At 49.6% G+C, this 27,529-nt stretch overlaps 1 protein-coding gene across 1 annotated transcript; it reads left to right on the top strand.

Annotated features, from left to right (window-relative positions):
• The first annotated feature begins 14 nt into the window (after positions 1-14).
• METTL22 (methyltransferase 22, Kin17 lysine) lies at positions 15-24,596 on the top strand. Its single transcript, XM_003928503.3, has 11 exons — positions 15-104; positions 4,062-4,368; positions 6,975-7,355; positions 13,138-13,178; positions 13,267-13,411; positions 17,403-17,474; positions 19,375-19,428; positions 20,365-20,445; positions 20,703-20,805; positions 22,898-23,066; positions 24,486-24,596. The coding sequence occupies exons 2-11, from the start codon at positions 4,236-4,238 to the stop codon at positions 24,519-24,521; spliced, it is 1,215 nt and encodes a 404-aa protein (XP_003928552.1). The 5' UTR covers positions 15-104; positions 4,062-4,235; the 3' UTR covers positions 24,522-24,596.
• The last annotated feature ends 2,933 nt before the right edge of the window (positions 24,597-27,529 follow it).

Here is a 27,529-nt window from a genome sequence, read left to right as displayed (position 1 = left end):
GCGCGGGGGCGGGGCCGCGCCTGCGCAGACCCGCTGTTATGGCGGCCGCCTAGGTCCCACCGAGAGGGTGGTCGGGTGGGACTCCAGGCTGGGCTCTGTGGCGGGTAAGTCCCTGGAAGGGGCAGCGGGATAGGGTAGGGTGCAGGGAACCTCTGGGCGCCGAGCCTGACTTTGAAACCCGAGCTCCCACGGATCCGAGGTCCAGATCCCTAAGGCCCGACCCCACGCTTGGCCTCAGTTTCCCCTTCTAAGCACAGGTGTTGGGGGGAGAAGTCCACGTCCTCACCTGGGTTTCCCCGTCCTGGGTCCAGGCAGCTCTCCTTCGGTTACGAATTAAGAAGGGAGGACAATGTCCGACCTGTGACTGCCTTTTGAGAGGGCAGTAGTTAACCCACAAGGGTGGCGTTAGGAAGGCGACAAGGGAATGAGGACGAGAAGCCCCACGGGGGACGTCCCGGAGCCCCTCACTGCGACTCTGCGCGCCGTGGCCGGGCCCCCTCATTACCACCCCGACCCCGGGCCTTCACACCCTGCCCTCCGTTACCCTGCTTTTGGCCCTAAATCGTCATGGGGTCGCGCCAAATTCCAGATTGTTGGGTGAGTTGCCCTTAGCAGAAAGAAAGATGAGGAGGGAAGTTATTTTAACACCGTGATCCCAGCAAACTGCTTATTTGGGACAACTGACTGGGGACCTATAGGAGGGGAGTGCTGGCAGCGTCTCAGTCTAGCCCTCACAGTCTTAGAAGAGCCAAGAACACGTTAGCTCCTGCTGCGGGGATGAGCCTGCAGCCCCATGGAGGGTGGCGGGGCGGGTCGCCATCCGCAACCTGATTCTCCTTTCTCAGCTCTACCCAGTGAAGAGAGGAGCCCGAAGCCCATATATACCCTGTATTCCCGGTGGGAGGCTTCCTGACTAGAGAAACTGTTAACTTTTTTCTTTCTTCCTGGCATTCACTTTAATAATTATTATATTTCTATAATTGCTATCGTTGCTTATTAAACGTTTACTAGCTGTCGTGAGCCCTAAAAGTGATCATTGTCTCATTTACTCCTCATACAGGCCCTGAGATAGGTTCAATAGGGCCTCCTTATTCCCAGATTGCTGATTCTGCGGTAAGTCCCTCAAAGGGAATCTCCTTCACCTGGGACTTACCTGCAGCATACATTTCTTGGGAAGCCTGGTTGGATTGAATTTAACAATGGAAAATTCGACTAGAGATTAAGAATTTGAGTTTCCTTTTTGTCTATAGTTAAGAAAATTTGGTGTGTAATATTATGCTCACTTTTGGAAAAAGCAAAGAACATTGATTTTTCTGGGATGTAAGTTTTCCAACAAGATTGCACTGTAGGCTACCCACAGTGGTTCACACCTGTAATCTCAGTACTTTGGGAAGCCAAAGTGGGCGGATCACCTTGAGGTCAGGAGTTTGAGACTAGCCTGGCCAACGTGGCAAAATCCTGTCTCTACTAATAATACAAAATTAGCTGGGCAGGGTGGCATGTGCTTGCAGTCCCAACTACTCAGGACACTGAGGTAGGATCCCTTAAACCCAGGAGGCAGAGGTTGGAGTGAGCCAAGGTGGCACCACTGCACTGCAGCCTGGGCAACAGAGTGAGACTGTATCTCAAAAAAAGAAAGAAAGAAAATGCACTATAGTGAAAAAAGAAATGGCATCCTTTGTTTGTTTTGATTTTCACAGCAATGTTAGAGAGGATCTTTTTTTCCCCCAAAACTATGTGTGAAGGTCCCCAGTTTTCCCCCAGGATATCTCTAAGTCCTGAGAAAGCTTGATCTGCCTTTGAAATGAGTGGTAGGTATAAGCTGTATTTTCTCTTCCAGAATCTGGTGTGGTTTTGCCAGTCCCATTGATTAATAGTGTTTGCCTGAAGGTCGAGCCTTTTTCCACTTTCAATGACACCATGAAATTCTGCGTTTATTTGCCAGCTTCACAGACTTTCTTTACAACCCACTTGCATTTTGATGGCTTTATAGTGTTGAGTAGGAAAGCCAGCATTAGGAATCATCTTTTTCCTAAAACTTTTGTATTGGAACAACTTCTGCTGCCCCATGGCAAACACTTAAATGTAGGAATTCCAGCTGTGTACTGGGATCATTGGGACAGCCTGAGTCATGATGACCTCCTTTTGCAGTTGAAGAAATGGAGACCCTGCAAGATTTCGTGACATGCCTAGGGGATATACCTACCCTGATAGGAACAGTTCCTGCAGGCAGTCAGGGGTTTTGGGCAGGTTTGGGTCAAATACCTGAAACCAACCCCAGGACAAGAAGGTTTCTGGTGTTTTATTAACACCTACTGTAGACCAAGGACTCTCCCACCCAGTAGTACCACTGCATGAGAGTGTGGCTGAAGAAACAGATGCAGAAAGGTGATGTGATTTTCCTGAGATCACATAGCTAGAAGGCGAGAGACCAGGGATCCCCATGTGGGCTGTCCAGCTTCAAAGCCCATCAGAATACTGCTATTTGATGATGCTTTTCAATGAGGTGAAACATTTGGTTGGAAGGAGATCCTCCCTGTTTTGACCACTTTGCCTCAGCCATGGTTTTCCAAGTTTTAGTTATTGCTGTATCACCTGCATAATTTTTCCATATCTGCCTATCATCTGTGTAGTGATTCCCTTAATTACTTTTCCTTTAAATCCATTCACCTTTTTTTTTTTCAATTTATTTTATTTTATTTTATTTTAATTTTATTTTTTAGACAGGGTCTTGCTTTGTCATTCAGGCTGGAGTACAGAGTGCAGTGGGGCATTCTTGGCTCACTGCAGCCTCCGCCTTTAGAGCTCAAGCAATCCACCCACCTCAGTCCTCCAAGTAGCTGGGAGTACAGGCGTGCGCCACCATACCTGGCTAATTCCACTCACCTTTTTAAATTCAGTAGCAAAGCTTTAGGCCAGGCATGGTGGCTCATGCCTATAATCCCAGCACTTTGGGAAGCTGAGGTGGGAGGATCGCTTGAGCCCAGGAATTTGAGACCCTCATCTCTACAAGAAGAAATTTTTAATGCCAAGCATGGTGGCATAGCTGTAGTCCTAACTACTAGGGAGGTTGAGGCAGGAGGCTCTCATGAGTCCAGGAGTTTGAGGCTGTAGTGAGCCATGCGTTTACCACTGCACTACAGCCTAGGCAACAGAGCAAAATCCTGTCTCTAAAAAGAATGTTTTATTTTGGGGATGGAGACTCACTATGTCACCCAGGCTAGAGTGTAGAGGTGCAATCTTGGCTCACTGCAACCTCTGCCTCGTGGGTTCAAGCTATTCTCCTGCCGCAGCCTCCCGAGTAGCTGGGACTACAGGCACATGCCACCACACCTGGCTAATTTTTTTTGTATTTTTGATAGAGACAAGGTTTCACCATGTTAGCCAGGATGGTCTTGATCTCCTGACCTCATGATCTGCCCACCTTGGCCTCTCAAAGTGCTGGGATTACAGGTGTGAGCCACCTCACCTGGCCAAAGAAATTGTTAAAAATAAAACATTGTTTAAAATAGGAAAGCTTTATAACAACAAATGATACAGGAGCAGTTTATAGCAGCTTCTAGAATTAAAAAGAAAGAGTAAAGTGCCTTAACAAGTAAATGCAAAGTGTAAATTGTGATTGGATACTGGTTTGAGGGGAATAACCTCAAGGACCTTTGGGAGCCAGACGGAGGAAATTGACTTTAAATGCTATTAGGGAATTACTAATTATCTTACATTTGCTAATGGTCTTACGGTTATATAGGGAAATGCTCTTAGGGGACAGACACTGAAGAATTTAGGGGCAAAATGTCATGAGTCTGCAATGTACTCTTAGCTCGAGAAAAACACAGAGAGGGCAGGCACATGTGGCAAAATGGTGACGATCATTGAATCTAAGCAGTGCTTATATGGTTATGATATTCCCCTATATTCTTCCTGTTTGAAATATTTTTGTAATAAAGAAGTTGAAAAAAAGATGAGAAACTTGATCCCTACAACTGGAAATTTAATATTTCTTGCTATAAATAAAAGGTTACTGTGAAAGTGAATATATTATAAACAACGCAATTCAATTCTAGCTGGATTCTCTTCCCTGGCCAAGTCTCTGAGACTTCCTCCCAGGGTGATGCAAAGCTACTGGCTGTCTACCAGCTTGGGCCTGTCTGCACTGTCTCCTCTGGGACCTGCCAGACTGAGAACCTGTTTTCGCCTCTGAGGGGCTCCTGTCCCAGGACTCAGGTGGAGCCTGGGCCATGGTGCAGCTGGCTCCTGCTGCAGCCATGGACGAAGTCACCTTTAGAAGCGATACTGTGCTGTCGGACGTCCACCTCTACACCCCAAATCATAGACACCTCATGGTGCGGCTGAACAGTGTGGGGCAGCCAGGTAAGGTCCTGGGCCCAGGTGCCCTGCAGATCCTATTTTGTTTTCTGTTTTCTCATACCCATCTTTTTCGGGAAAGTATTGGGAAGACTGGATTATGTAACTGTTATCCTCAGACCGCTTCTGAAGTGCTTTTTCCTCTATTATTTTTTAAAAACCTTGTACTCTGCAATTTTTGTATGTGTGGGTTTGTTTTGCTTTTGTTTTGTTTGCTTTTTTTTAAAAGACAAGAGTCTCACTTGTCACCCAGTCTGGAGTGCAGTGGCACAGTCATGGCTCACTGCAGCCTCAAACTCCTGGACTGGAGTGATCCTCCTTCTCCTGCCTCCAGATTAGCTGGGACTACAGTCTTGCATCGCCACACCTGGCTGGTTTTTATTTAGTAGAGATGGAGTCTTACTGTGTTGGCCGGGCTGGTTTTGAATTCCTGGCCTGAAGCAACCCTCCCACCTTAGCCTCTTGAGTCCCTGGGATTACAGGCGAACTGCTGCGGGCCCCACTTTTGTTAAGCAAACCTGTGCTTTCCTTAGCACCTACTGTGTGCCCAGCCTAGGACTTGATGCTGGGAATACAGACGTGAATGAGCCAAGCTTTGCCCTGAGCAAGCCCAGGGTTCAGTGGGGAGACAGAGTGCTGGGGCTCCATCTGTCCTCTGCCTTTTTTTTTGAGACAGAATCTCACTGTCACCCAGGCTGGAGTGCAGTGGCCAAATCTCGGCTCACTGCAACCTTTGCCTCCTGGGTTCAAGCGACTCTCCTGGCTCAGCTCCTGAGTAGCTGGGATTACAGGCATCAGCCACCACACCCAGCTAATTTTTGTGTTTTTAGTAGAGATAGGGTTTCATCATGTTGGTCAGGCTGGTCTTGAACTTTTGACCTCGGGTGATCCACCCACCCCAGCCTCTCAAAGTGCTGGGATTACAGACGTGAGCCACGGCACCTGGCCCTCTCATCTATTCTTTATCCCCACTCCCTTTACCCTAGTCCAGCCACCTCCGTTCCTGGCCTGGCTGCCTGTCTTCCCCCATTGAGTTCACTGCTGCATACCTCTGCAGCAGCCCAGGGCATCTTTTGAAAATGCAGATCAAGTCACAGCACTTCCTGAGTTAGACCTCTAGTGGCTTTCCATTGCTCTCACAATAACATCCAGGTTCCTCAACTTGCTCTGTGAGGCCAGCCTGACAAGCCTCTGCCTGTGTGCTTACCCTTATGTCACTCTCCCTTGCTCTTCTTGGCCACTCAGCTTTTTTCTGTCCCTCGAACACAGGAAGAAGAGGGAAGCAACCATAAGATACAAGGTCAGGGAGGAAGCACCTACTTTCCTCCCCTCCCTGGCTCCTCAAGTATCATCTGCACAGACAGCCCCTCCCTGGCCACCCTGCCTAGCTCCAGTTACCCTGTATTAGCTTGTTAACGGTCTGATGATTAATCATTGCCCTCCTGCCCTAATTTGGATGGTACATTATACCTGGGGTCTGCAAACTACAGCCTGTGGGCCAAATCTGGCCTACAGCTATTTTTATAAAGTTTTATGACGCCACAGCCATGCCCATTCATTTCCGTGTTTTTACAGCTGCTTTTGTGCTATAACAACAGAGTTGAGGAGTCACAACAAAGATCACAGGGCCCGCAAAGCTTAAAATTGGATATAGTTTATGAGACAGCGTCTTATTCTGTCACCCAAGCTGGAGTGCAGTGGTGCAGTCTTGACTCACTACAGCCTCAACGTCCCCAGGCTCAGGTGATTCTCCCACCTCAGCCTCCTGAGTAGCTGGGACTACAAGCACATACTACCACACCCAGATAATTTTGTTGTAGACAAGGGGTTTCACCATGTTGCCCAGGCTGGTCTCAAATTCCTGGGTTCAAGAAATCCACCTGTCTTGGCCTCCCAAAATGCTGGAATTACAGGTGTGAGCCATCGTGCCCAGCCACAAAGTTCTTCATCTAATCTGTTACAGGAACAGTTTGCTTACCCCTGCCTTCCATGGTTGCCATATCTGTGTCACACAGAATGCAGTTTTCCTCTATTCCTGGCAGCTAACACCGTGTGGTGTAATGATCTCGTTTAATGTTTGTTCCCCAACTTCACTCTTAAAATGTAAGCCCCTAACAGAATCAGATTCTGCCTTGTACCCCCAGCACATAGCATGGTACTTGGCACGAAGTCAGTGTTCAGATGAACAGATGAGTGGATGAATGTGGACGGGTGGATGGATGACTGGACAGATCCAAAAATGGCGTAAGCCCGGGATGCTGTGGGAGGTTAGAGGAGAGCCCCCTAAGCTCAGTCCTGAAAGTTGTGTTGCCTTGATCAGCTCGTTTCTCTAAGATCAGTTTGTGGGTCTGTAAGATGACTCTGTCTTCACAGCAGTTGTGAAAAGTGAATGAGATGACGTGAGCCAAGTGCCTCATAGATTCTCATGAAATGGTGGCTGCTGTTAATGGCGGTCACAGCTGAATCATCCGGGCCTTTTCTGCTGACATTAATATATCCCTACCCGGCCTTTAAAAAGCTTCCGTGTTGGTAATCAGATAGTCTCAAAACAGAAGAGGAAGAAAAAAGAAAACACCTTGGAGTTCTCATTGTGTTTGTGTCTTGCCTTTCAGTTTTCCTCTCCCAGTTCAAGCTTCTCTGGAGCCAAGATTCTTGGACAGACTCAGGGGCCAAGAGTGGTGATCACAGAGAGATTCACACAAAGGAGCCTCCTCCTGCTGAGACGAGCAGCACAGGGTCCCCTCCAGGAAGTGACCACGGTAACGAGGGTTTCTCCCTCCAGGCCGGGGCTGACACCACTGGCCAGGAAGTGGCGGAAGCTCAGCTAGACGAGGATGGGGATTTGGACGTGGTGAGGAGACCACGAGCTGCCTCTGATTCCAGCCCAGCAGGGCCTCTGAGAGACAAGGTACATCCCATGATTCTAGCGCAGGAAGAAGACGACGTCGTGGGAGAGGAAGCACAAGGCAGCCCCCACGATATCATCAGAATAGGTAAATAGAGGTCTGGCTCACGTGTCCTTAAGGCAGCTCCACAGTATCGCTGCTCAGGGCTCGGTATGGTCTGAGTGTGGACTCTGCAGGCCCGGGCAGCACAAGTTGTCAGAACCAGCTTGGGTGAGGCTGGGGAAGCTCTCCACCACCCCGGTCACTCCTGCCCGGCTCACACCACAGCGTCACCCTCCTGTATGCTTTCTTGTCTGTGCTGTGCCTCCTTGCTAGAGTGCCTGCCCCCAGCCTCTGCTCCCTTAACAAGTTCCCCATTGCCTTACAGTTCCCAGCTCAGCCACACTCCTCCAGGAAGCCTCCCTCCTGCTGCCTCCTACATGTGTGCTCTGCTCTGACTCAGCATGTCAGGGGTGTAGGATAGGCTTGGCCTGGCTGGGCTGGCAGCAGGGTGCCATGGGAGGTCCTGGTGCTGCAGTGTGGCACAGGGAGAGGGGTGCAGGTCACAGTGAATGGGGTGTGGGCCAGTCGGATGGACTGGGAACTGGGAACTAGAAGCCAGGTGAGACAGGGGAGGTGATGAAGTGGCAGGAACGGGGACAGGAGAGAGGTTTGGACAGATACTCAGAGGTGAGATCAAAGAGGAACTGCCACCCAGGTATGGGGGCAGAGGAGAGGCATTTGCTGACTCTAGGATTTGAAATCTAGGGACCTGGCATCCTAGAAACACTGTGAGCAGTAGGGAGCTGGGCCAGGAACTGATTGGTGGTAGCTCAGCACACACTGTGTTGTGGATGTCTTCACCAGTATCACGTTGCGTAGTCTGCACAGCCCTTTCTAGGGGTGCTCGGATGACGAAGTGCCTAGTGCCGTGCAGCTTGGTGGTGGTGAGTGGGGTTCGAATCCATGCAGTCAGTGTCCACACCAGGGCTCTTGCCTCCCCCAGCGCTGCTCGTTTAGGGAGCAGAGCTGTGATTTGGGGCTGTTCATTGAGATCCAGGGTCCCTGGTAGTGTCTGAGTTACTGGGGAAAGGCCTCCCCAGGCACTGGCCTTGCTCAGAGAATGGGGGTCAGTGGGCCACTCTGAAAAACATAGACAAAACAGCAGCTCAGTATCTACCTGCTCAGCAAACAGTTACTGAGCGACTGTACAGTGCTACCAGGCAGCCTCTCTTCTAGACTGTCCCAGAGAGGGCAACGTGGAACTTACACCAGAACCCCGCTCCATGTTTCCTGTGGGTGACCTCTGCCCTCCTGGCCTCTGCAGGAAGGGATGAGTATACATTTCACAGAGGAACAGACCGAGGCTCAGCCAGATTGAGGAACTTGCCTGAGGTGACACAGCTAGTCAGGGAGAGAACTGAGACTCGTACCCAGGTCTGTCTGATGCCACACCCTGTGTTGTCATTCCACATCATGGGAGCAGAGCATTCAAAAGAGGCTTGGAAAGTCCTGTTGTTTCTCAGGGGAGCTGATGATGGCTCATTTCCCTCTGAGCCCTCACTGTATTAGCCTCCTCGAGCACGGGAGCAACTCTGTCAGTTACTCCACAGTAAATGTTGTCTCTAGTGTGTGTATGTTGAATGTTCCGGGTATCTACCATCCTATGAGTTAAGAAGAAAGTCCCTCTGGAAGGGGCCAGCCTGTGACCATCTTCTCCACCTGCCCTGTTCCGCTGACATCACCGTGAGGCCCTTCGTCTATAGACCTGGAAGTTCACTTTTTCAGCTCTCATTTGCTCCCCACCTGCCCTAAGGCAGGAGGGTGGAAAGGTAGCTAATGCATGAACCTAGGTAACTCATGATTATTTCAAACCGACTAGAGCACTTTCGTCCGCAAAACTTGATTTAATCCTGCAGGGCTGGATTTTGAGGCCAGTCCACCTTCACAAGCCATGACCAGAGACAAGTGTCTTACCCACTCAGAACCCTATAGGGCCAGGGGGACTACTCTCCCTGGGTTTTAGTGCCCGGTGAGTGCGAGGAGCAGGGCCTGGTGCAGAGTGGATGGTAAGCAGACGTCACTCTCCTCACCACTCTTTTCCTCTGACCCATAAACCATCCCATTTATTTCAAGTTATAGACCCATTTCAGAAACTGCTTTTTCTAAAGAAAAAGAAAAATACGTATTTTCTTAACTATTCCAGGGGTTTGACAAAACCTTAAAAGGTTTATCCAGGAATCTGCTAGGAATCCACAGACCCAGGATTCAAAGTAAATTATGTTCGATTTCCCCATTGTAGGGATAAACTGAGACCCCTTCAGAGAACTCAAGAGAGGCAGGGCTAGAACTCAGGCTGTCAGATTCTGAATCCCGTGCCTTCCTGCTGGAGAGTCGGGCAAGTCGCTTAGCCTGTCAGCTCAGTTTCTTTGTCTGTACAATGGGTACAATCTCCTCCAGTTTTGAAGAATTAAGAGGGAGGGTACATACAAAGCTCTTAGCATAGTGCCCAGCACAGATTCAGTGTTCCATAAATGTGAGTCTGACGTGGGGACCGGCCCAAGCTGGGAGAAGGGAGACTGGCTGAGGAAGAGTCTGGGTTCCTGCAGGTCTAGAGACACAATTTGCAAATGAGGTAAGGCATAATTCTAGAATCTGATAAGGACAGGTGAGATTCTAACACTTTCTTATCCCATTGCTAGCCCTGGAGTTTCTCATGGGTATAGTTCCTCAGCCTGGCCTTTTATGTTCTCAAGATATCTTTGGAATTATTTACATATAAACTCTGACTTTTCACAGGAGTGGGAACCACAAGATGGCCCTGGAGAGGGAGGTCCCTAAGTCACCTAGGCCTCTAACCCTAGACTGTGAATCCTCCCTCATCCCTACTCAGCCACCTGGACCATGCCTGGCCCAGGGCAGACGTACTGGGCATTTGTTGTGCTCTCTGATTATGCTGAGTCATGAAGAAGCATATTTCCCCATTCAAACACTATCGAGAGCCTGAAACAGGGCAGGGGTGGGGTGGATCTCAGAATGTCTGCACTCCAGACTCGAGGGTATCAGACACAGGAAAGGAGAGTGCCCTTGAGGTTGGCCACACTCGGCTTCCTGGGGAATTCGTTCTGGCTTTTTCCATCTGGTCCCAGAGAGCTGCACGGCACCTGCTGCTTCCTTTGATGCTTCCCTGAGCCTCTCGTTCTCTCCCGTGCCCATTTGCCTTCGGTCAGTTTTTGGTCAGACTCCCAAATGACTTCATTTTAAATCCTCTTTTGTTTCCGTTTGGCTTTGGAAAAACATGAGTCTCACTTTGTTCCCCAGGCTGGTCTCCAACTCCTGGCTTCAGGCGATTCTCCCACCTCAGCCTCCCAAAGTGTTGGGATGATAGGTGTGAGCCACTGTACCTGGCCATCTTGACACATTTTGATCTAATTAGATGTTTTTTTCTCAGACTAAAACCTTGTGCTGGTCATGTGCCCCCTCTGGGCTTCACTGACCTCCACCTGTGCAAGTGTCGGGGGCTTTGACCATCAGTGGGGTTTAGACGTTTGCCAAGCCTGTGCTCTCTCAGAAGCACTGTCTGGTTAAACCCAGTTACAGCCTCACAAATGAAGGATGGTGCTGCTTGTGCATTTTGCAGAAGAGGAAACTGGCTCTGTCTTCCAGAAGTGAAGTGACTCATCACCCAACTAGGAAATGACAAAACTGGGTTCTCATGCAGGTCTCTGACCTCAGGGTCCTCATTCTCTCTTTAGGGAAGCTGGCCACCCCTTGAGAACAGCTGTGAGGCAGAACTTACATCCATGAGACCCCTGGAAGGAAGTGATCAATCACATGGGACTAAAATCACTATAGAAAGGGTCCCCTGGCAGCAGGAGCCCTCAGGGCAGCTGGGGTTAGGGAGCAGATGGTGAGGAGGGAGCTTTTCTAGGAAGATGGAGGGAGATGAGAGGAGAAGAGGCTATGAGCCACACCCAGGAGATGGCGTGGGCAGGACTGGGGAAGAGGAAATGAGCAGGGACCCGTAATGGGGCTGTACACCACAGACACCCCTTTCCCTCCATGCACAAGCACGCAAGCCTTCAGCCTGCCAAGTGAGTCCCCCTGCCTTTCATCCTGGGAGGCTCTACCCCAAGCTTTTTAAACCATGTCCCTACCCTGGTTCAGATTCTGCATCTCTCTCCCGTGAGTGGGCTGAAGAGCCAGAAAAGGCCGTGCACAGTGGCACACACCTGTGATCCCACTTTGGGGGACCAAAACAGTGGATCACTCGAGCCCAGGGGTTTGTGACCAGCCCTGGCCACATCCTGAGACCCTATCTCTACAAGAACTATAAAACTAAAAAAAATTTAGCCTGGCCTGGAGGCACACACCTGTAGCCCCAGCTACTCGGGAGGCTCAGGTGACAGGATCACTTGAACCTGGGAGGTGGAGGCTACACTGAGCCTTGGCCATGCCACCACACTCCAGCCTAGGTGACAGAGTAAGACCCTGTCAAAAAGAGCCAGAAACCTGCAGGCAACCTGACTTGGAACCCCGCATCTGCCACTCACCCCCTCTGTGACCCACACGACCTGCCAACCTTCGCTGCCACATTTTCCTCGTCTTTAACCCAACACCCCAGCCTGTCATTGGGCAATTTCGTGGATTAAATGAGAAAGTATTTAGCACAATGTCTCACATAGAGAAGGTGCTTTTTGTTTCTATTAACTTTACAAACAGTACTGCTGAGCTTCAGTCAGTGTCTTCATCTGTAAAATACATGTGAGCCAGTCAAGTAGAATCCCAGTGGCACGCAGGCCTGCCTCACAGAATGTGTCTATCTAGTGAATGCTGGTTCAGTGAAGAAACTTGGCGTCACATGGCTCGGCGGGTATGGTTCTGTTCCAGATTCAAACCAGGTGACTACGTGTTAGGCCATAGCAACCTGAAGCCCTTCTGAAAACATGTTTTATTGAAAGTACCTTCGAAGCCACCGTGTCACATCTAGCCAAGATGCTGGTGGATGATGCATTAGTCACTTTTTCAGAGATAAGATTCTAACTCTGCCCATAGGGCTGAAATCTTTGGCCCAATTTTCCCAGGAGGAGTCCCCAGAGAACATTGGCCCAGGTGCCCAAGAGGACCCCACACAGTCATTTTCTCTCTTGGTTTGGTGACAGACAGAGCACTTGGCTATAGCCATTACTGTCTCACTTAAAAATACTTGGGCAAGTTATTTTTCCCCCCACCAGGAGCTCTTAGATGAGCAGGTTCTTATTTAACAGCAAAAGTTCTGCTTCATTCCTTTTCTTCTTGATCTGTTTCCATTCTCTTCTCCCAACCACCAGAATTTGATCCTAATGTATTTTACACTTGAGAATACTTACAATGCTAACTTATACTACTTTCAACTTTTTAAAAAAAGATGTAAATTTAAACTTATTTTGTTAACTTCTAATGTAGAAGTTAAGTATATTTCTAAGACAATAATGACATTAAGTATGCTTCTAAGAAAATACTTTTGAATGAGTTGTGATTGTTAGTAGTATATAAATAAACATAATGATTATAAATTTGCAGTTCTTGGCCATTGAAAAAGTAGAGTGCACTGCATGTGTGTGTAATTAAATTGGGTGAAAACCTAACTGAGACCCTCCCTAGACTTGGGCTGTGGGCAGATACCCAGGTACATGAAAGAATGTGAGCCTCAGCTCCTGGCCTCTGAGTGGTGCTCGAAGGTCACCTCCCAACTGGTAGCACAGCCTTCTGCTGCTCTCTAGACCCCCTGATTCCAACCTCTGACACCCATCTGACCATGTTGGCGGGTTGCCGCACAGCCCTCCCTTGTGGTTTGTCTGTCCCTCCCCATTTCACAGTGGGCATCTCTCTTGGTTTCTGTCCCATCCAGAGCACACCATGGCCACGCCCCTGGAGGATGTTGGCAAGCAGGTGGGTAGGTCCCGTCTACTTCCCGTGGCCCTGACAGGTCTCTGCAGAGCCTCACGCTGCTTGTCACTCCTTGTCCTCCTCCCTCCAGGTGTGGCGGGGCGCCCTCCTCCTGGCGGACTACATCCTGTTCCGACAGGACCTCTTCAGAGGATGCACGGCGCTGGAGCTCGGGGCAGGCACCGGACTCGCTAGCATCATCGCAGCCACTATGGCACGGACCGTTTATTGTACAGGTAACGAGGTGACATCTCAGGCTGCGGGGAATTAGTCACCTTTGCAAAGTGTGCATTGACTATGAAAAGGCAGAGGTACAGGAGATTGGATGTTAGCTGCTGTTGATTTTGCCATCCTGGTCCCCTGGCCATCTTCACTCACCACTTCTTCTCAGTGACATCAGAATGACCCACCAATCTTGAGTCAGTGGCAGCAGCATCACCCAACCACTCTAAGGCCATTGAGCTTCAGGAGGTGCCTCGCACCCCTACTGGTACCTCTTTCCCCGCTCCTGAGAAAGAGCAAATATCTCTAAAAACCGGAGGAAGACACCCTTTTAGAAGGCTTTGAAAACAAGTTTATTATTTTTTTTTCCTGATTACAGAAGGCTTGCCTGTTCTTTGTCGATTTTCAAAACAGCAAATAAAAATTAGTCATAATTTTACAATCCCTAGATTGAGTCAACATGAAATTTATTGGGCACCTCCTATGTGCCACGCAATTCTAGATGCAGGAGGCCCGGCAGCGAATGGAGCTGACCAGGCACTGCCCTCAGGGCAGTTGTGTTGTAAGAATCTCCTGCAAATAATAGCCAGAATCAAACTACAGCAGCGCTGTATCCTGCTGAAAATGTTGAGAAATATTTTTTGCAAGCATTTTCTTTTTTAAATTTTTATGTATTTAGGGGGTACAAGTGCAGATTTCTTATGTGCAGCTGTATTACAGTGATGACATCCGGGCTTTTAGTGGACTCATCACTCACATACTGAACTTTGTACCCAACAGGGAAGTTTTAACCCCCCATGCCTCCCACCATGCCACCTTCTAGAGTCCCCAGTGTCTGTGAGTCCACTCAGTATGTCTTTGTATACTCATTGTTAAGCTTCCACTCATATGTGAGAACATTTTCAGAGCATTTTCTCATGCCATTAAAAAATTGTTATATGGGCCGGGTGCAGTGGCTCATATCTGTAACCCCAGCACTTTGGGAGGTTGGGGCGGGTGGATCACCTGAGGTCAGGAGTTCGAGACACCCTGGCCAACATGGTGAAACCCTGTCCCTACTAAAAATCCAAAAATTAGTCCGTTATGGTGGTGGCAGGCGCCTGTAATCCCAGCTGCTGGGAGGCTTGAACCCAGAAGCAGAGGTTGCAGTGAGCTGAGCCTGTACTACTGCACTGCAGCCCGGTCAACAGAGCAAGACTCTGTCTCAAAAGGAAAAAAGAGAGCGTGTGTGTGTGTGTGTGTGTGTGTGTGTTCTTTTAATGACCAGGTAATATCTCATCTTTTTTGTAACCCTTCTATTGCTGAACATTTTGGCCATTCCTATAGGGTTTCTTTTTGTGTTTGTCAGTTACACTGCACTGAACATCTTTGTATATTGTCTAATAATCTGTCAAGTAGGTTCATAGAAGTGGGTGGTGTTAGTTAACACTGCAGTGAACATCTTTGTATATTGTCTAATAACCTGTTGCCTAGGTTTCTAAAAGTGGGTCAGACTATTAAAGGTTTTGATACACATTACCAACTAATTTCTTTTTTAGTACTTAATTTTGAAATAATTTCAGACTTATAGAGAGTCGTTTAAGTAATCCAGCAAGTGCCATGTCCCCTTCCTCTGGCTCCCGAAGAGTGACATCACACACAACCATGGTACAGTGATCTGTACTATGCCATCTATTTTAAATCTTTAATATCTGCTGGACAGAAAGAGGTACCAGCTGATGTGGTTTATACCTCGTTGCTTCCTAGTGAATGTTTCTGGCACAGACTGTTGTTTCTGAGATAGGAAGGAAGAAGCTAGAGCTCACCAGTCCCTGAGGCAGTTTTCAGATATACCGAATTAACCACTGGTCAGGAGTCCGCAGTGCAGCCACGCTATTGGCTGCTTCTTGACAATGTCGTGTAAATTATCAGTGAGCACTTCTCAGCGCCAAGCCATCCGAGAGCTTTGCTTCATGCCTGGTGCCTAATAGCAGGGTATAAAGAACTCTTATCCCTGAGAGAGATTTAGCAGCATGGGGAAGAAAGCTTGCATTTAGTTGCCATGTTCCAGTTGGACAAGTCCTTTCAGACACATCAGTGCCTGGCTGTCACTTCACAGTGACCCTGGACAGAGCCAGGGAGCCTGTTCCTATCTATGTTGTCCAAATGGGCAGACTGAGGCTAAGGTTAAACAGCTGGCCCGAGGTCATCCGCAGTTGCTGACGAGACTGAGGCTCTCGATGTGGACCTGCGGGCTCACAGGGCAGTGTCCTTTTCAGGTGGTGGGATTTCAGATTGTGTTTCGTGGAACAGAGCTCCCATCAACTGGCCAAGTGTTGCTGGGGAAACTGCACTCAGGACACTGGGGCTCCTACCCCACTCAGCCAGAGCTGCTCCTCTCTTATCTGTTTTATGTGTTAGAAGCTTTTGACAGAAACTATCATAAAGGTTTAAAAACTGCTGAGCCGAATGGCCGGATGCGGTGGCTCAAGCCTGTAATCCCAGCACTTTGGGAGGCCGAGGCGGGTGGATCACGAGGTCAAGAGATCGAGACCATCCTGGTCAACATGGTGAAACCCCATCTCTACTAAAATACAAAAAAAATTAGCTGGGCATGGTGGCACGTGCCTGTAATCCCAGCTACTCAGGAGGCTGAGGCGGGAGAATTGCCTGAACCCAGGAGACGGAGGTTGCGGTGAGCCGAGATCGCGCCATTGCACTCCAGCCTGGGTAACAAGAGTGAAACTCCGTCTCAAAAAAAAAAAAAAAAAAAAAAAAACTGCTGAGCCTGGCCAGGCACGGTGGCTCACACCTGTAATCCCAGCAGTTTGGGAAGCTGAGGCTGGTGGGTCACCTGAGGTCAGAAGTTCAAGACCAGCTTGGCCAACATAGTGAAACTCTATCTGTACTTTAAAAAAAAAAAAAAAAAGGCAGCATGGTGGTGCACCATGCTACTTAGGAGGCTGAGGCAGGAGAATTGCCTGAACCTGGAAGGTGGAGGTTGCAGAGAGCCGAGATCCCACCACTCCACTCCAGCCTTGGCAACAAGAGCAAAACTCCATTTCAAAAAAAAGAATCAAAGAAAAAAAAAAACTGCCGAGCCCATCGTGTACTGTCAGGCACACACCATCAATATTCTCTCAACCAAGGGTCAGGGTAGATCCCTCCCTTCTGCGAGCAGGGAGCTCCTCCCTACACGGCTCTGTGTGACCCCTGGGGTGCAGACTTTAGTCCCAGCGAGTTTGCAGTCGATGGGGGAGTCCACGCTGACAGTGGACGGAGCACATGTCATTAACAAGATATCCTGTACTTCCTACACACACATTTTTCTAATTAGAAATTGATTTTTGGTAAAGCACTGCTTCCCCTAGTGAGGATTCACCGTACTATAAGTCAGTTCTTGAAATGATGAGAAGTCCCACTCAGAGAAGCACGCAGCTGGGACGGAGATCTGGGCAGCAGCAGAGTCACACTCGAGTGTGGGCTCAGCCTCTTCGAATCTGCCCTGTGTCCTGATGAATCATAAGAAAACATCCTTCTGACCCCAAAACTGGTCCAGTCAGTTTTCCTAGGGTGTCCACGAACGAGCCTAAATTTGAAGTTAGAGAAACCTGGATTCAAATCCCAACTCTTGCTCTTACTAGCTATATGACTTCGCTCAAGTCACTTAATCTGTGAAATGGGATTCATGATCCTGGCTCCTGCGTGGTTATAAACGTGGAAAGGATGAAGCAGGGAAAATGCATGCGTGGTTTATACGCTGGGACGGTGTTGGGAGCTCGCACTCCTTCCCTCTGGAATACACACTGTCTCTCCCCATCAGGATGAGAATCTCTTATTTAGGGAACAAGCCAATGAAAAGAGCCTTAAGGTGAGTGTATTTAATTTTGGCAGTAAGACACACAGGAGAAACGTTTCTCTAATTTCTGCAGTTGTGCTATTGATAACAGTTCTCTCCAGGCAAAAACATGGAGATGAAAGCATCGTAACAGCCGGCGCTTTATGGCTTGCCCTCTGTCATTCCAGATGTCGGTGCAGATCTCTTGGCCATGTGCCAGCGAAACATTGCCCTCAACAGCCACCTGGCTGCCGCTGGAGGTGAGGCCCACAGGGTCTTCTGCCGGGGAGGGAGGTTTCTCTGTTTGGCAGGTGGGACAGACACCCAAGACCATGACATTGGGAGGCAGGGCTCCACCTGTGTCCCTTGTACCAGGTGAGTAAAGGGAGCAGACATCATCTGGCCTTCACAGAGCTTCAGAGCATCGAAGGCTCTCCTTGGGTCACCTCCTCATTCCCACATTCACCACATCATCCTGTTCCAGCTCTTTCTCTCCCAGACACTGGAAGTGGCCCCCCAGCTAGTTTCCCCAGCTGCTTCTTGGACCTGGGCAAGCCTTCCTCATGTAACATCCATAGTGACCTTTCTCAGATGCAAGCCTGTCTCCTCTTCCTGCTGAAAACCTTCCGGGGCATCATCATCCATGGAATTCCCAGGCCTCCCTGGCCCAGCCCCCGCCTGCTTTCGCTGCCTCTTCCTGTCTCCTGTCCAGCCCTGCATCCAGCACGGCCAGGAGTGACTCATTTCACAGGCTCATCCCTCTGCCCGGATGGACCCCCACCCCCATCTGCCTGGTCATCTGCTCCCTGCACAGCCTGCAGGAATGAGTGTATGTGATGGGTGACGACAGTTACATCCTAACTGGGCTGTCCATCCAGCCTTTCTTCCTCCGAGCAGCCTCAAGTGGTTTCCCGTTGCTCGTGTTGTCTTCTGGGGGATCTGACCCCTGCCTGTCTGTAGCCTCCCCCGCCCAGCTGTCTTCACCATCTTTCAGATCACTTTGCTTCAAGTCCTCTGCCCTTGCTCTTCCCTCCCTATGAGTGCTCTGCCCTCCCTGCTCCTCCTGGCAAGTCCTCATCATGCTCAGGGCTCCAGACCTTCAGATTTGAGGCCAGGGCCCCCAGCAGACTCCAGGAACACCTTGCACAATTGCATTTTAACTTCTGCTTGTGTGACTGATGGTGTTTTCCATTCCCACCAGACTACATATTGGTGCAGGTACCCCATCTGTGTTTGCTCTCCACTGTCACAATATTTGTTAGTGCTCAGGCTACAGTAGGCAGTCAGCAGAGATTGGAAGGAGGGAGGGAGCGTGCTGGTGGACGCCTTCCCTGACACCCACTGTCTGACACAGTTTCCTCTCTGTCCTCCTGTGCATTGGCCTCATCCTGCAGACATCACCCAGCCACACAGTCTTGCCATTGTCAGTTAGCCCTCCAGTCCTCGCTAAGGGAGCTGGTCCATAAGGATGGGGAGCATGGCTCTTCAATCTTTATTTTTTCTGTGTCTGGCAGAGTCCTTGACACTTAGCACTCAAAAAATGCCGGAAGGGTGGACAGATGAATGGAGGGAAGGGACAGAGGGTAGATGATGGATGAGAAAGAAGGAGGGAGGATAACAAGGATGGGCAGGTGGATGGGTGAGAAGGTAAAGGCCAGATAGATAGGTAGATAAGAGGGTGGGTAGGTGGGTGGGACGATGAATGGGAAGGAAGGAAAGAGGGAAGGAAGGTGGGTGGGTGTATGGATGAATACATGGAAGGACAGGAAGATGGGCAGACGGATGGATGGATGGACGGGTGGGTGGGTGGGTGGATGGATAGATGGAAGGGCAGGAAGATGGACGATGGATGAATGGATGGATGGATGGATAGACAAAAGGGCAGGAAGATGGACGGACAGATAGATGGAAGGGCAGGAAGATGGATGGATGGATGGTTAGATGGATAGATGGAAGGGCAGGAAGATGGATGGATGGTCGGATGGATAGATGGAAGGGCAGGAAGATGGGCGGGTGGGTGAATGGATAGGTGAGAAGATGGATGGTTGAGAGAGAAGGTAGGTGGGTGGATAGATGGATCTCGGTATATAGTGTAAAAGTTTGTCTTTTTTCCTAATTATGTTTAGAGTTTGGAGGGTTCTCTTTGTGTTGTTTTTATAGGTGGTGTAGTTAAGGTCAAAGAACTGGACTGGCTGAAGGACGACCTCTGCACAGGTGTGTTTCCCTCTGACGTCCCCCAGTATGATTCAGTGGTTCCTTTGTAATACCTCAGTGCCCTGGCTCTGTGGCCTTGATGGAGCTGTAGCCCCAGCTGCTACTGCAGTCCCACCAGTGTGTGGCAGGTTCTCTCCACTGGCCGATGGCATTAGCTGTCATTCTCTGCGTGCCTGCTGCATGCTGGGAACCTCATACTCACTTTGATCTTCAGGTCTTGTGGTTTCTCTGTGTGATAGCATGATAGTCCCTGAATCGTAAATGCAGACTACCCACGGGCACAGCTGGTATGCAGCAGGGTAGGGGCGTGGACCCGAGTCTGTCAGACTCTGGGGCATGGACCATTTCCCAACAAACGGCAGTTCCAGGAAGCCCCCAGGGTAAAAGACTTGCCCGTATTTGTTACACAGAATACTTCAGACCTGGGTGCTTGCTCTTTCTTTATATAAAAATGTCTTTTTTTCCCCTGTCAGATGGCAGATGGGGAAAATCATTTCTTGAGTACGGGTCACCTGCCTAGCACTTTGCCCATCGCAGGCCCTTGGGCCCTCCCAATAGTCCTGTGAGGGAAGTAGTACTGAGCTCTTTCTGTAAGTGTGAAACTGAAGCTGTTTTCCTCGGCCATCCAGCAGGCAGATGGGGCAGATTCGGTCCTGCACTGGGCAACAGGCCAAGGCAGCAGGTGAGGCTGAAATCCACCCGCTGCTCACTGGCCAGAGCGGACACTCAGCAGAAAAGGCATCTCTTCCACCATTACTCTGCAGCCAGGCAGCACTGGCCTGAAGCAGGGAATCTTGTCTGCCTGACGGTGCCCACTGCACTGAGCTACCCCCAGCCCTGTTTCTTCTTCTGAAGCGACTTTTTGTCAGTCCCAGTGAGAGTTGGTGGCCAGGAGAGAAAGCAGCGAACACAAAATGTGCTTTTCTTCTTTGTCAGATCCTGAGGTCCCCTTCAGTTGGTCACAAGAGGAAATTTCTGACTTGTACGATCACGCCACCATCCTGTTTGCAGCCGAAGGTAAGAAAATTTCTCCTTCTCCTTACATGTCCTTTGTCACAGCATGAAGTCAAGTACAGTCTCCTCACCTCCCCCCGGAGTTCCATTTTCTAAGAGACTTTCCAGGAGATGCCACCATGTCTGTGTGTGGTTTTCATTCTCGGAGCTGCTGCTGTTGGGTGGTGAGAAGCATTTTCTCTGTGTGTATGTCCCTGAAAAGTCGATTTCTCTAATATTTGCATGTTTTCCCCTAATGTTGGCCTTTTTGCTTCCCACAGTGTTTTACGACGATGACTTGACTGATGCTGTGTTTAAAACACTCTCCCGACTTGCCCATAGATTGAAAAATGCCTGCACGGCCATCCTGTCGGTGGAGAAGAGGTGAGCTTTGCGCCATCGGGACCGCACCGGGCGTCCCACGTGTCAGCGGAACTCTCACCTCCTAATTGCGTCCTTCTCAGCGTCCTCATGATTGTTACTCATTGCCGCTTTTTGAGCACCTACCGTGTGCCAGGCCTGTTACTCAGCGCTACTTCTTGAGCACCTACTGTGTGCCAGGCCTGTGCTCCGCCTCTGTGTCCGTTACCGCACTGAATCCGCATGCTAGCCCTGCGTGCACGCGCTGCTGTCCCTTTACAGATGAAGAGAGGAAGGCTGGGAAACATCAGGGCCCTTGCTCAGGGCACAGGTAGTTAGCGATAGACCACGACTTGAATGCCGACTGCACTGAGCCTCAGCGCGTGGCCAGCACACTGTCTAGAGCTGGCCAGCACACTGTCTAGAGCTTCTCTTCCTGAATGTTCTCGCTCTCTGTGGTGCCGTCTGTCTCTTCAGCTCCCTCAGGTCTCTTTGTCTTACTGATGCAGACAGCTCTTCACCCAACAGCCTCTCCAAGACATTTCCACTTGAATATCCTAAAATGTTTGGTTCCGTTTATTGAGTGCCCACCGTGTGATAGCTACACACATTTTCCTCTAATATTTAAGAGTAGTCCACAGCTTTTCTGAAGATAGTTTGGAATCCATAGCAAAAGCTGTAAAACTAAAGAGACTTCTTCACCCAGCAGTGCAGCATGTGGAAATTCACCCTGTGGAAATGCTCATGGTTATGTACAAAGCTGTATGTACTAGCCCATTTACTGCAGTATTGTTTATACCAGTAATACCGAGGGCTTGCTTTGAGGCACGTTGAGTAATAGCAATGTACAGACCTCATTTGGATCCTGATTTTATAAACTGTAAAGGAAAAAAAGCGGACAGTTGGGTAAAGTTGGATACTGAATATTTGATGTAAAAGGATTATTGTTAAACTTTAGTTGAAAAGGTCTCCATCTTTTTGAGACACACACTGACATTTGCAACTTCATAGAGGAAATGGGATGATGTCTGGCCTTTGCTGTTTAATAATTCAGTGGAGGGAGGGGGCCCCGGGAAGAGCCACGGTGGCAGAGTGGCTGAAAGTGGACAGTGGCTGAAGCTGGGAATGGGGTTCATTAGACTGTTCCTTTTTTCTTTTCGGATACGGAGTCTCACTTTGTTGCCCAGGCTGGAGTGCAGTGGTGCAATCTCAGCTCACTGCAAGCTGTGCCTACCAGGTTCAAGCAACTCTCCTGCCTCAGCCTCCCTAGTAGCTGGGATTACAGCTGTGTGCTGCCATGCCTGGCTAATTTTTGTATTTTAAGTAGAGATGGGGTTTCACCATGTTGGCCAGGCTGGACTCAAACTCCTGACCTCAGGTGATCCGCCTGCCTCAGCCTCCCTCGGTGCTGGGATTACAGGCAGGAGCCACTGCGCCCGGCATAGACTGTTCTTACTCCTTTTACATGTCTGAAATTTATCTTAATAAAAAATTTTGTAAAGAAAAAGGAAAAGTGCTTGAATTTGAAGTTAAGTCATCTTGTAGACTGAGGTTTTGAAAGGCAGATGGCAGGGTTGGGAGGCCTGTTTCTGAAGGTACTCAGTCTCTGAAATCTCTCAGACCACCAACTGCCCGGCAGTTTGATCTCTGTTCTCTGTGCTCACAGAGTCCTCTGCACCGCCCACTGCCATGCCTCTCATTCATTCGTTTCACAAATAATTACACAACAGCTCCAGGCACTGGATTCTGTGCTGGGTGCAGCCGGGACATGGAGAGCTATCCTCAAGTGTGAATCTGCATCTGCCTCTTACACCAGTCCTAGCTCCTCAGAGGAGCTTTATCTTCATCATTCCCGCGATGTCATTGTGGATACATGACTTCAGCGTTGTGAGCCTCAGTTTCCACGTCTATAAAGGGCGAGTCGTTTCCACCTCCCAGGCTATTATGCGGCTGTAGGAAGGAATTGCCCTCAAACACACAGCATGAGACAGGCACTCAGTAAAAGTCCATCCAGGGGATATGAGATCAGTGAGGGACAGGAAAGACACGTGGGCGGAAACAGCAAAACCCTTCCTGGTGATGACGGCAGTTTGTGTGTTGGCTGGCTGGTTTGCAGGCTCAACTTCACACTGAGACACTTGGACGTCACGTGTGAAGCGTACGATCACTTCCGCTCCTGCCTGCGTGCACTGGAGCGGCTCAGGGATGGCAACCTGCGTTTCGTGGTGGAGCCCGTCGAGGCCTCCTTCCCGCAGCTCCTGCTTTACGAGCGCATCCGGCAGCTGGTAGGTCTGGGCCCCTAAGCAGGGCTGTTGGTTGCTTTATAGGGAAGCAGGTACTCCTGGGCAAAGGAGGTGATGAAGCAAACCCTCCAAGCTTAGGCCCCACCCTAGGTCCTGCAGGGAGTGAATGAAGCCTGCATGCCGGGCACCCTCTGTAGTGGGACCCGTTGAAGGAGCTGCGTTCTGTGTGAGCAGCCACCGTGTCTGGAGGTGAGCCTATGGGCAAACCTTAACTTTCTTCTTTGTAGCACACTTTCCCCCATGGGCAGTTCAGACTCCAGAGAAGGCAAGACTGAGACAGAGGTTGTTTGGGGAACAGAAAGTCAGTGGAGGGGAAGTTGGTGGGTTCCAGAGCTTGGTGCAGGGACCCTGCTGTGGTAGCTTCTCGTCACGTCTTCAGTGTGGATATATACCGGCCTCTTGGTCTGAACAGGCTTTTCTGTTACTGGAGTGCGAAGATAGAGAATTAACTTCTTTTTTTTCTGTTTGCCTTTTGCCTGCGGCCTCCCTTTGTGGCCTCCCTTTCTCTGTGGCCTCCCTTTGTCGGTGTCTTCAGAAACTCAGGCCTGGTTCTAAGGAAAAGGGGAGGAAGGGAGTCGTGAGGGGCTGCCACCCTGGTGCCCTACCTCGTGTCCTGAGCACGGGCAGCGTGGAATTCGTGTGGTTTTGTGTGCGAGGGGGATCTTGTATTTATTTCTCTGCCACTTCTGGGCAGCAGTAAGAGCAGCATCACATGACCAAGAACACACACTTCTTACAAATCAGCAGCCCCACTACATGATGCCTAGGACGTCCCAAAAAGGCCAGGTGTGGTGGTTCCGATCTGTAATCCCAGCACTCTGGGAGGCTGAGGTCGGAGGGTTGCTGGAGGTCGGAGGGTTGCTAGAGGCCAGGAGTTCAAGACCAGCCTGGGCAACATAGATCCCATCTCTTCAAAAATAAAAAAAATAAAATAAATAAAAAAAAATTAGCCAGGCATGGCAGTGCACACCTGTGGTCCCAGCTCCTCTGGAGTTCAGAAGTTCAAGGCTGCAATGAGCGGTAATGGTGTGTGCCACCGCACTTCAGCCTGGGCAACAGTGTGAGTTCCTGTCTCTAAAGTAAAATTGTATATAAAGGTCTCCCCCAAAATGGAGAGATTGTGTCGACTGACTGCCGTTCTGGTCTCTTGATTGTGTGACGCCCTCTGATGCCCCTTCCGTTAATCCCGGAACTTCATCCATCTAGTCTCTCTGCTGCAGTCAAGCAACAGCCCAAAGCAGCAAAGAAAGGAGGAAGCCGCCCGGTCACTCTGCCCTAGCTCACCTGCTCCGTGGTTGGCATGTTGTCTAACTACTCTGCTTAGCCGATCACGTTCCTTCATGAAATTGTCATGGTTTTTTACGTGCATGTCAGGAACCTGTTCTTTTCTGTTTGCTGCAGGAGCTCTGGAAGATTGTTGCAGAACCAGTAACATGACCCATTGCTTCCACAAGGCACGGCATCTTGACTGTTCTTATAGTAGATTTCTATTAAAATCAGAAGCTCACCAAAGCAACATGCTTGAGATTTGTCATTTTTAAAATATGGTTACATGGACTTTAGATGACCCAAGGTGGTTTTCTAGGGTCTGTCCCTGCCTCCCAGTCGAAGCCAGAGAAGGTTGTTGCTGTGGGATGGGGGGTCCCCTTAGTTACCTGTTTCTCATGCTCATAATGTGGGCTCCAGGGTCAGGCTGAGCAAAGTTGGTTCTCAGCTCAATTCCACCCAACTCAGTCATTTCATCTCTGCCATTCACTTGGGGTTGTGGCCCTGGCTGTGAAGTGGATTCTTGTACTGCCCTCTATTGCTGTTTACAGCTGGGTTAACTACCATTTCCACAGTTGCCATCATATCACCTCTCGGCACAAAAGCCTCATTTCCTCCAGTGAAGGCCCCAGGAGGAGAGGAAGGGGCAGGAGCTGGTGCCAGGAGTGGACTGGCATTGTCCTTTGTATTTCATTTTAACTCTTTATAGCCCAAATCAGGTATGTTTAGAATAAGCCTAGGAGCCACTCTTTGGGGTCACATGCAGCCGACTGGGGTTTGGGCAGTGATCTTCCTCAGAGGTGTTCCCTTCAGCCTGCGCTCATTTTCCCTCTACCCCTTCCGTCTTAAATCACGTGTGCATGTGTCTGTCTGTTTTTTTTTTAATCTTCTCCACCTGTGACTGTCTTCTCCATCCCCACCCCTTCCTGTCATCCTCTATGTCCCGCTGTGTCTCTCCTTCTCTCCAGTTTTGGTGCCGTGTTCCTGCTACCCTTGGCCTTCCCTGCATCCCCTTTTCCCTGCCTTGCTCCTGCTGCGTTCTGCACCAGGGCCTGGCCCGGCCCCATCCCACCTTCCCTCGCAGCTCAGGTTTCCTGGCTTCTCCATGCACCGTCCCTGCCCACGCTCTCCCAAGCACCCAGGTTTCGTCCCCAGGGCCCATCATACCCCTGGCACGCGCGAATTCCTGACATCAAGGGCCAGGCACTTGCAAGTCTAACTTGATTTCATCTTCCCAACAAATTTAGGAGGTCACATTACAGTGGAGAAGACTGAGGTCCATGCAGAAAGCAGTCTCCATGAGGTCAGAGACCTTGTTTGTCTTAAATATCACGACATCCCTGGGGTATGGTTTGGCAAACATTAGATGCTGAGCACATATTGCTGAATGATTTACTAATGAAAGTTACGAATTAGGGCATTACTTCCTATATGTGAGTGATGTTGCCTCCAGGAACACTTGGCAATGTCTGGAGACATTTTTGGTGGTCACAAGCAGGGGAGATGGGTGCCACCCGCATCCAGCGGGTGAGGCCAGGGATGCTGCTCCACACCCTATAATGCGGTAAGGCATGGAACAGCACCCACAACACAAAATGTTCCAGCCCAAAATGTGACTGGTGCCATGGCAGAGAAATCCTGACTTGGAAGAAGAAAGCCAACTACTTCAGGGAAGAAAGATGGGTCTCAGCTGAACCTGTAGTGCAGAGCATGCAGGTGACCCTCACCCTGCCCCTCTGGGAGCAAGAAGAAAACCTACACGTGTACATTACCATAAAGCTTCCAAAGAACCTACAGGGCAGAAGTGATCCCTATTTTATGTATGAGAAATCCAAAATTCAGAGAGGTTAAGCAACTTGCCCAACATCACACAGCCACTAAGGGATAAGTCAGGTTGAAAGCTCATGTCCACCCATGTCCATCTGACTGCTAGGCCTGTGCTTTTCCCACATTCCCACTGTGTAGTCCCTGGACCAGGAGCAGCGTCTGTGGCGGCACCTTCATACTGGTTGGAAATGCAGCATGAGACTGGGCGTGTTGGCTCACTCCTGCAGTCCTAATACTTTGGGAGGCCAAGGCAGGGGATCATTTGAAGCCAGGAGTTCAACCCGCCTGGACAACACAGCAAGACCCCATCTCTACCAAAAATTAGACAATTAGCTTTGCATGGTGGTGTGTGCCTGTAATCCACCTACTTGGGAGGCTGAGGCAGGAGAATTGCTTGAAGCTGGGAGATGAACATTGCAGTGAGCCAAGATCGTGCCACTGCACTCTAGCCTGGGTGACAGAGTGAGACTCTGCCTAAAAAAAAAAAAGAAAATTAAAAAGCCACATAATGGTCTGGGCGTGGTGGCTGACGCCTGTAATCCCAGCACTTTGGGAGGCCGAAGCAGGTGGATCACCTGAAGTCAGGAGTTCAAGACCAGACTGGCCAATATGGTGAAACCTTGCCTCTACTAAAAATGCAGTATCAGCTGGGTGTTCTGGTGCATGCCTATAATCCCATCTACTTGAGAGACTAAGGCAGGAGAATCACTTGAACCAGGAGGCAGAGGTTGCAGTGAGCCGAGATCATGCCATTGCACTCTAGCCTGGCCAACAAGAGCAAAACTCCGTCCAAAAAAAAAAAAAAAAGCCAGGCATAGTGGCACACACCTGTACTCCCAGCTGCTCAGGAGGCAAGATGAGAGGTTTGCTTGAGCCTAAGAATTTGAGGCTACAGTGAGCCATGTCTGCACCGTTGCACTCTGGCCTGAGCAAGAGAGAGAGAGATCCTATCTCCAAAAAAGAAAAAAATCATCAGGCCTTAGCTCAGGACCTATCTGATTCCGAATCTGCATCTTGACAAGACACCAGGTGATCTGTTTGAATAGTAGTTTGGGAAGCTCTGGGGCATACCACATAACCCTATTGCCCCAACCTATTGCTGTTTTCTAAAATTCCTGCACAAACCCCCTTCCTGATAGACTTGCCGTAATGGAGCAGAGTTGCAGATCACGACAGGGAATATTAATAATGAGTCTGCACGTCAGAACCGCACTAGACACAGCCCCCAGCTGGCAGTACATCAGCACTAACGGTGACCATTTCCTAGCACTCCTGGGGACAAACCCATAAATGTAATTGGCACCAAGCAATAGAGTTGTCACAGCTTTCACCTGGCACATTAGGGCAAACTA

Source organism: Saimiri boliviensis, chromosome 12 (genome assembly GCF_048565385.1).
Source record: "Saimiri boliviensis isolate mSaiBol1 chromosome 12, mSaiBol1.pri, whole genome shotgun sequence".
NCBI classification, from domain to species: Eukaryota; Metazoa; Chordata; class Mammalia; order Primates; family Cebidae; genus Saimiri; species Saimiri boliviensis.
Note: the sequence above shows the minus strand (reverse complement) of the source record. Positions and strands in the feature narration are given on the sequence as shown.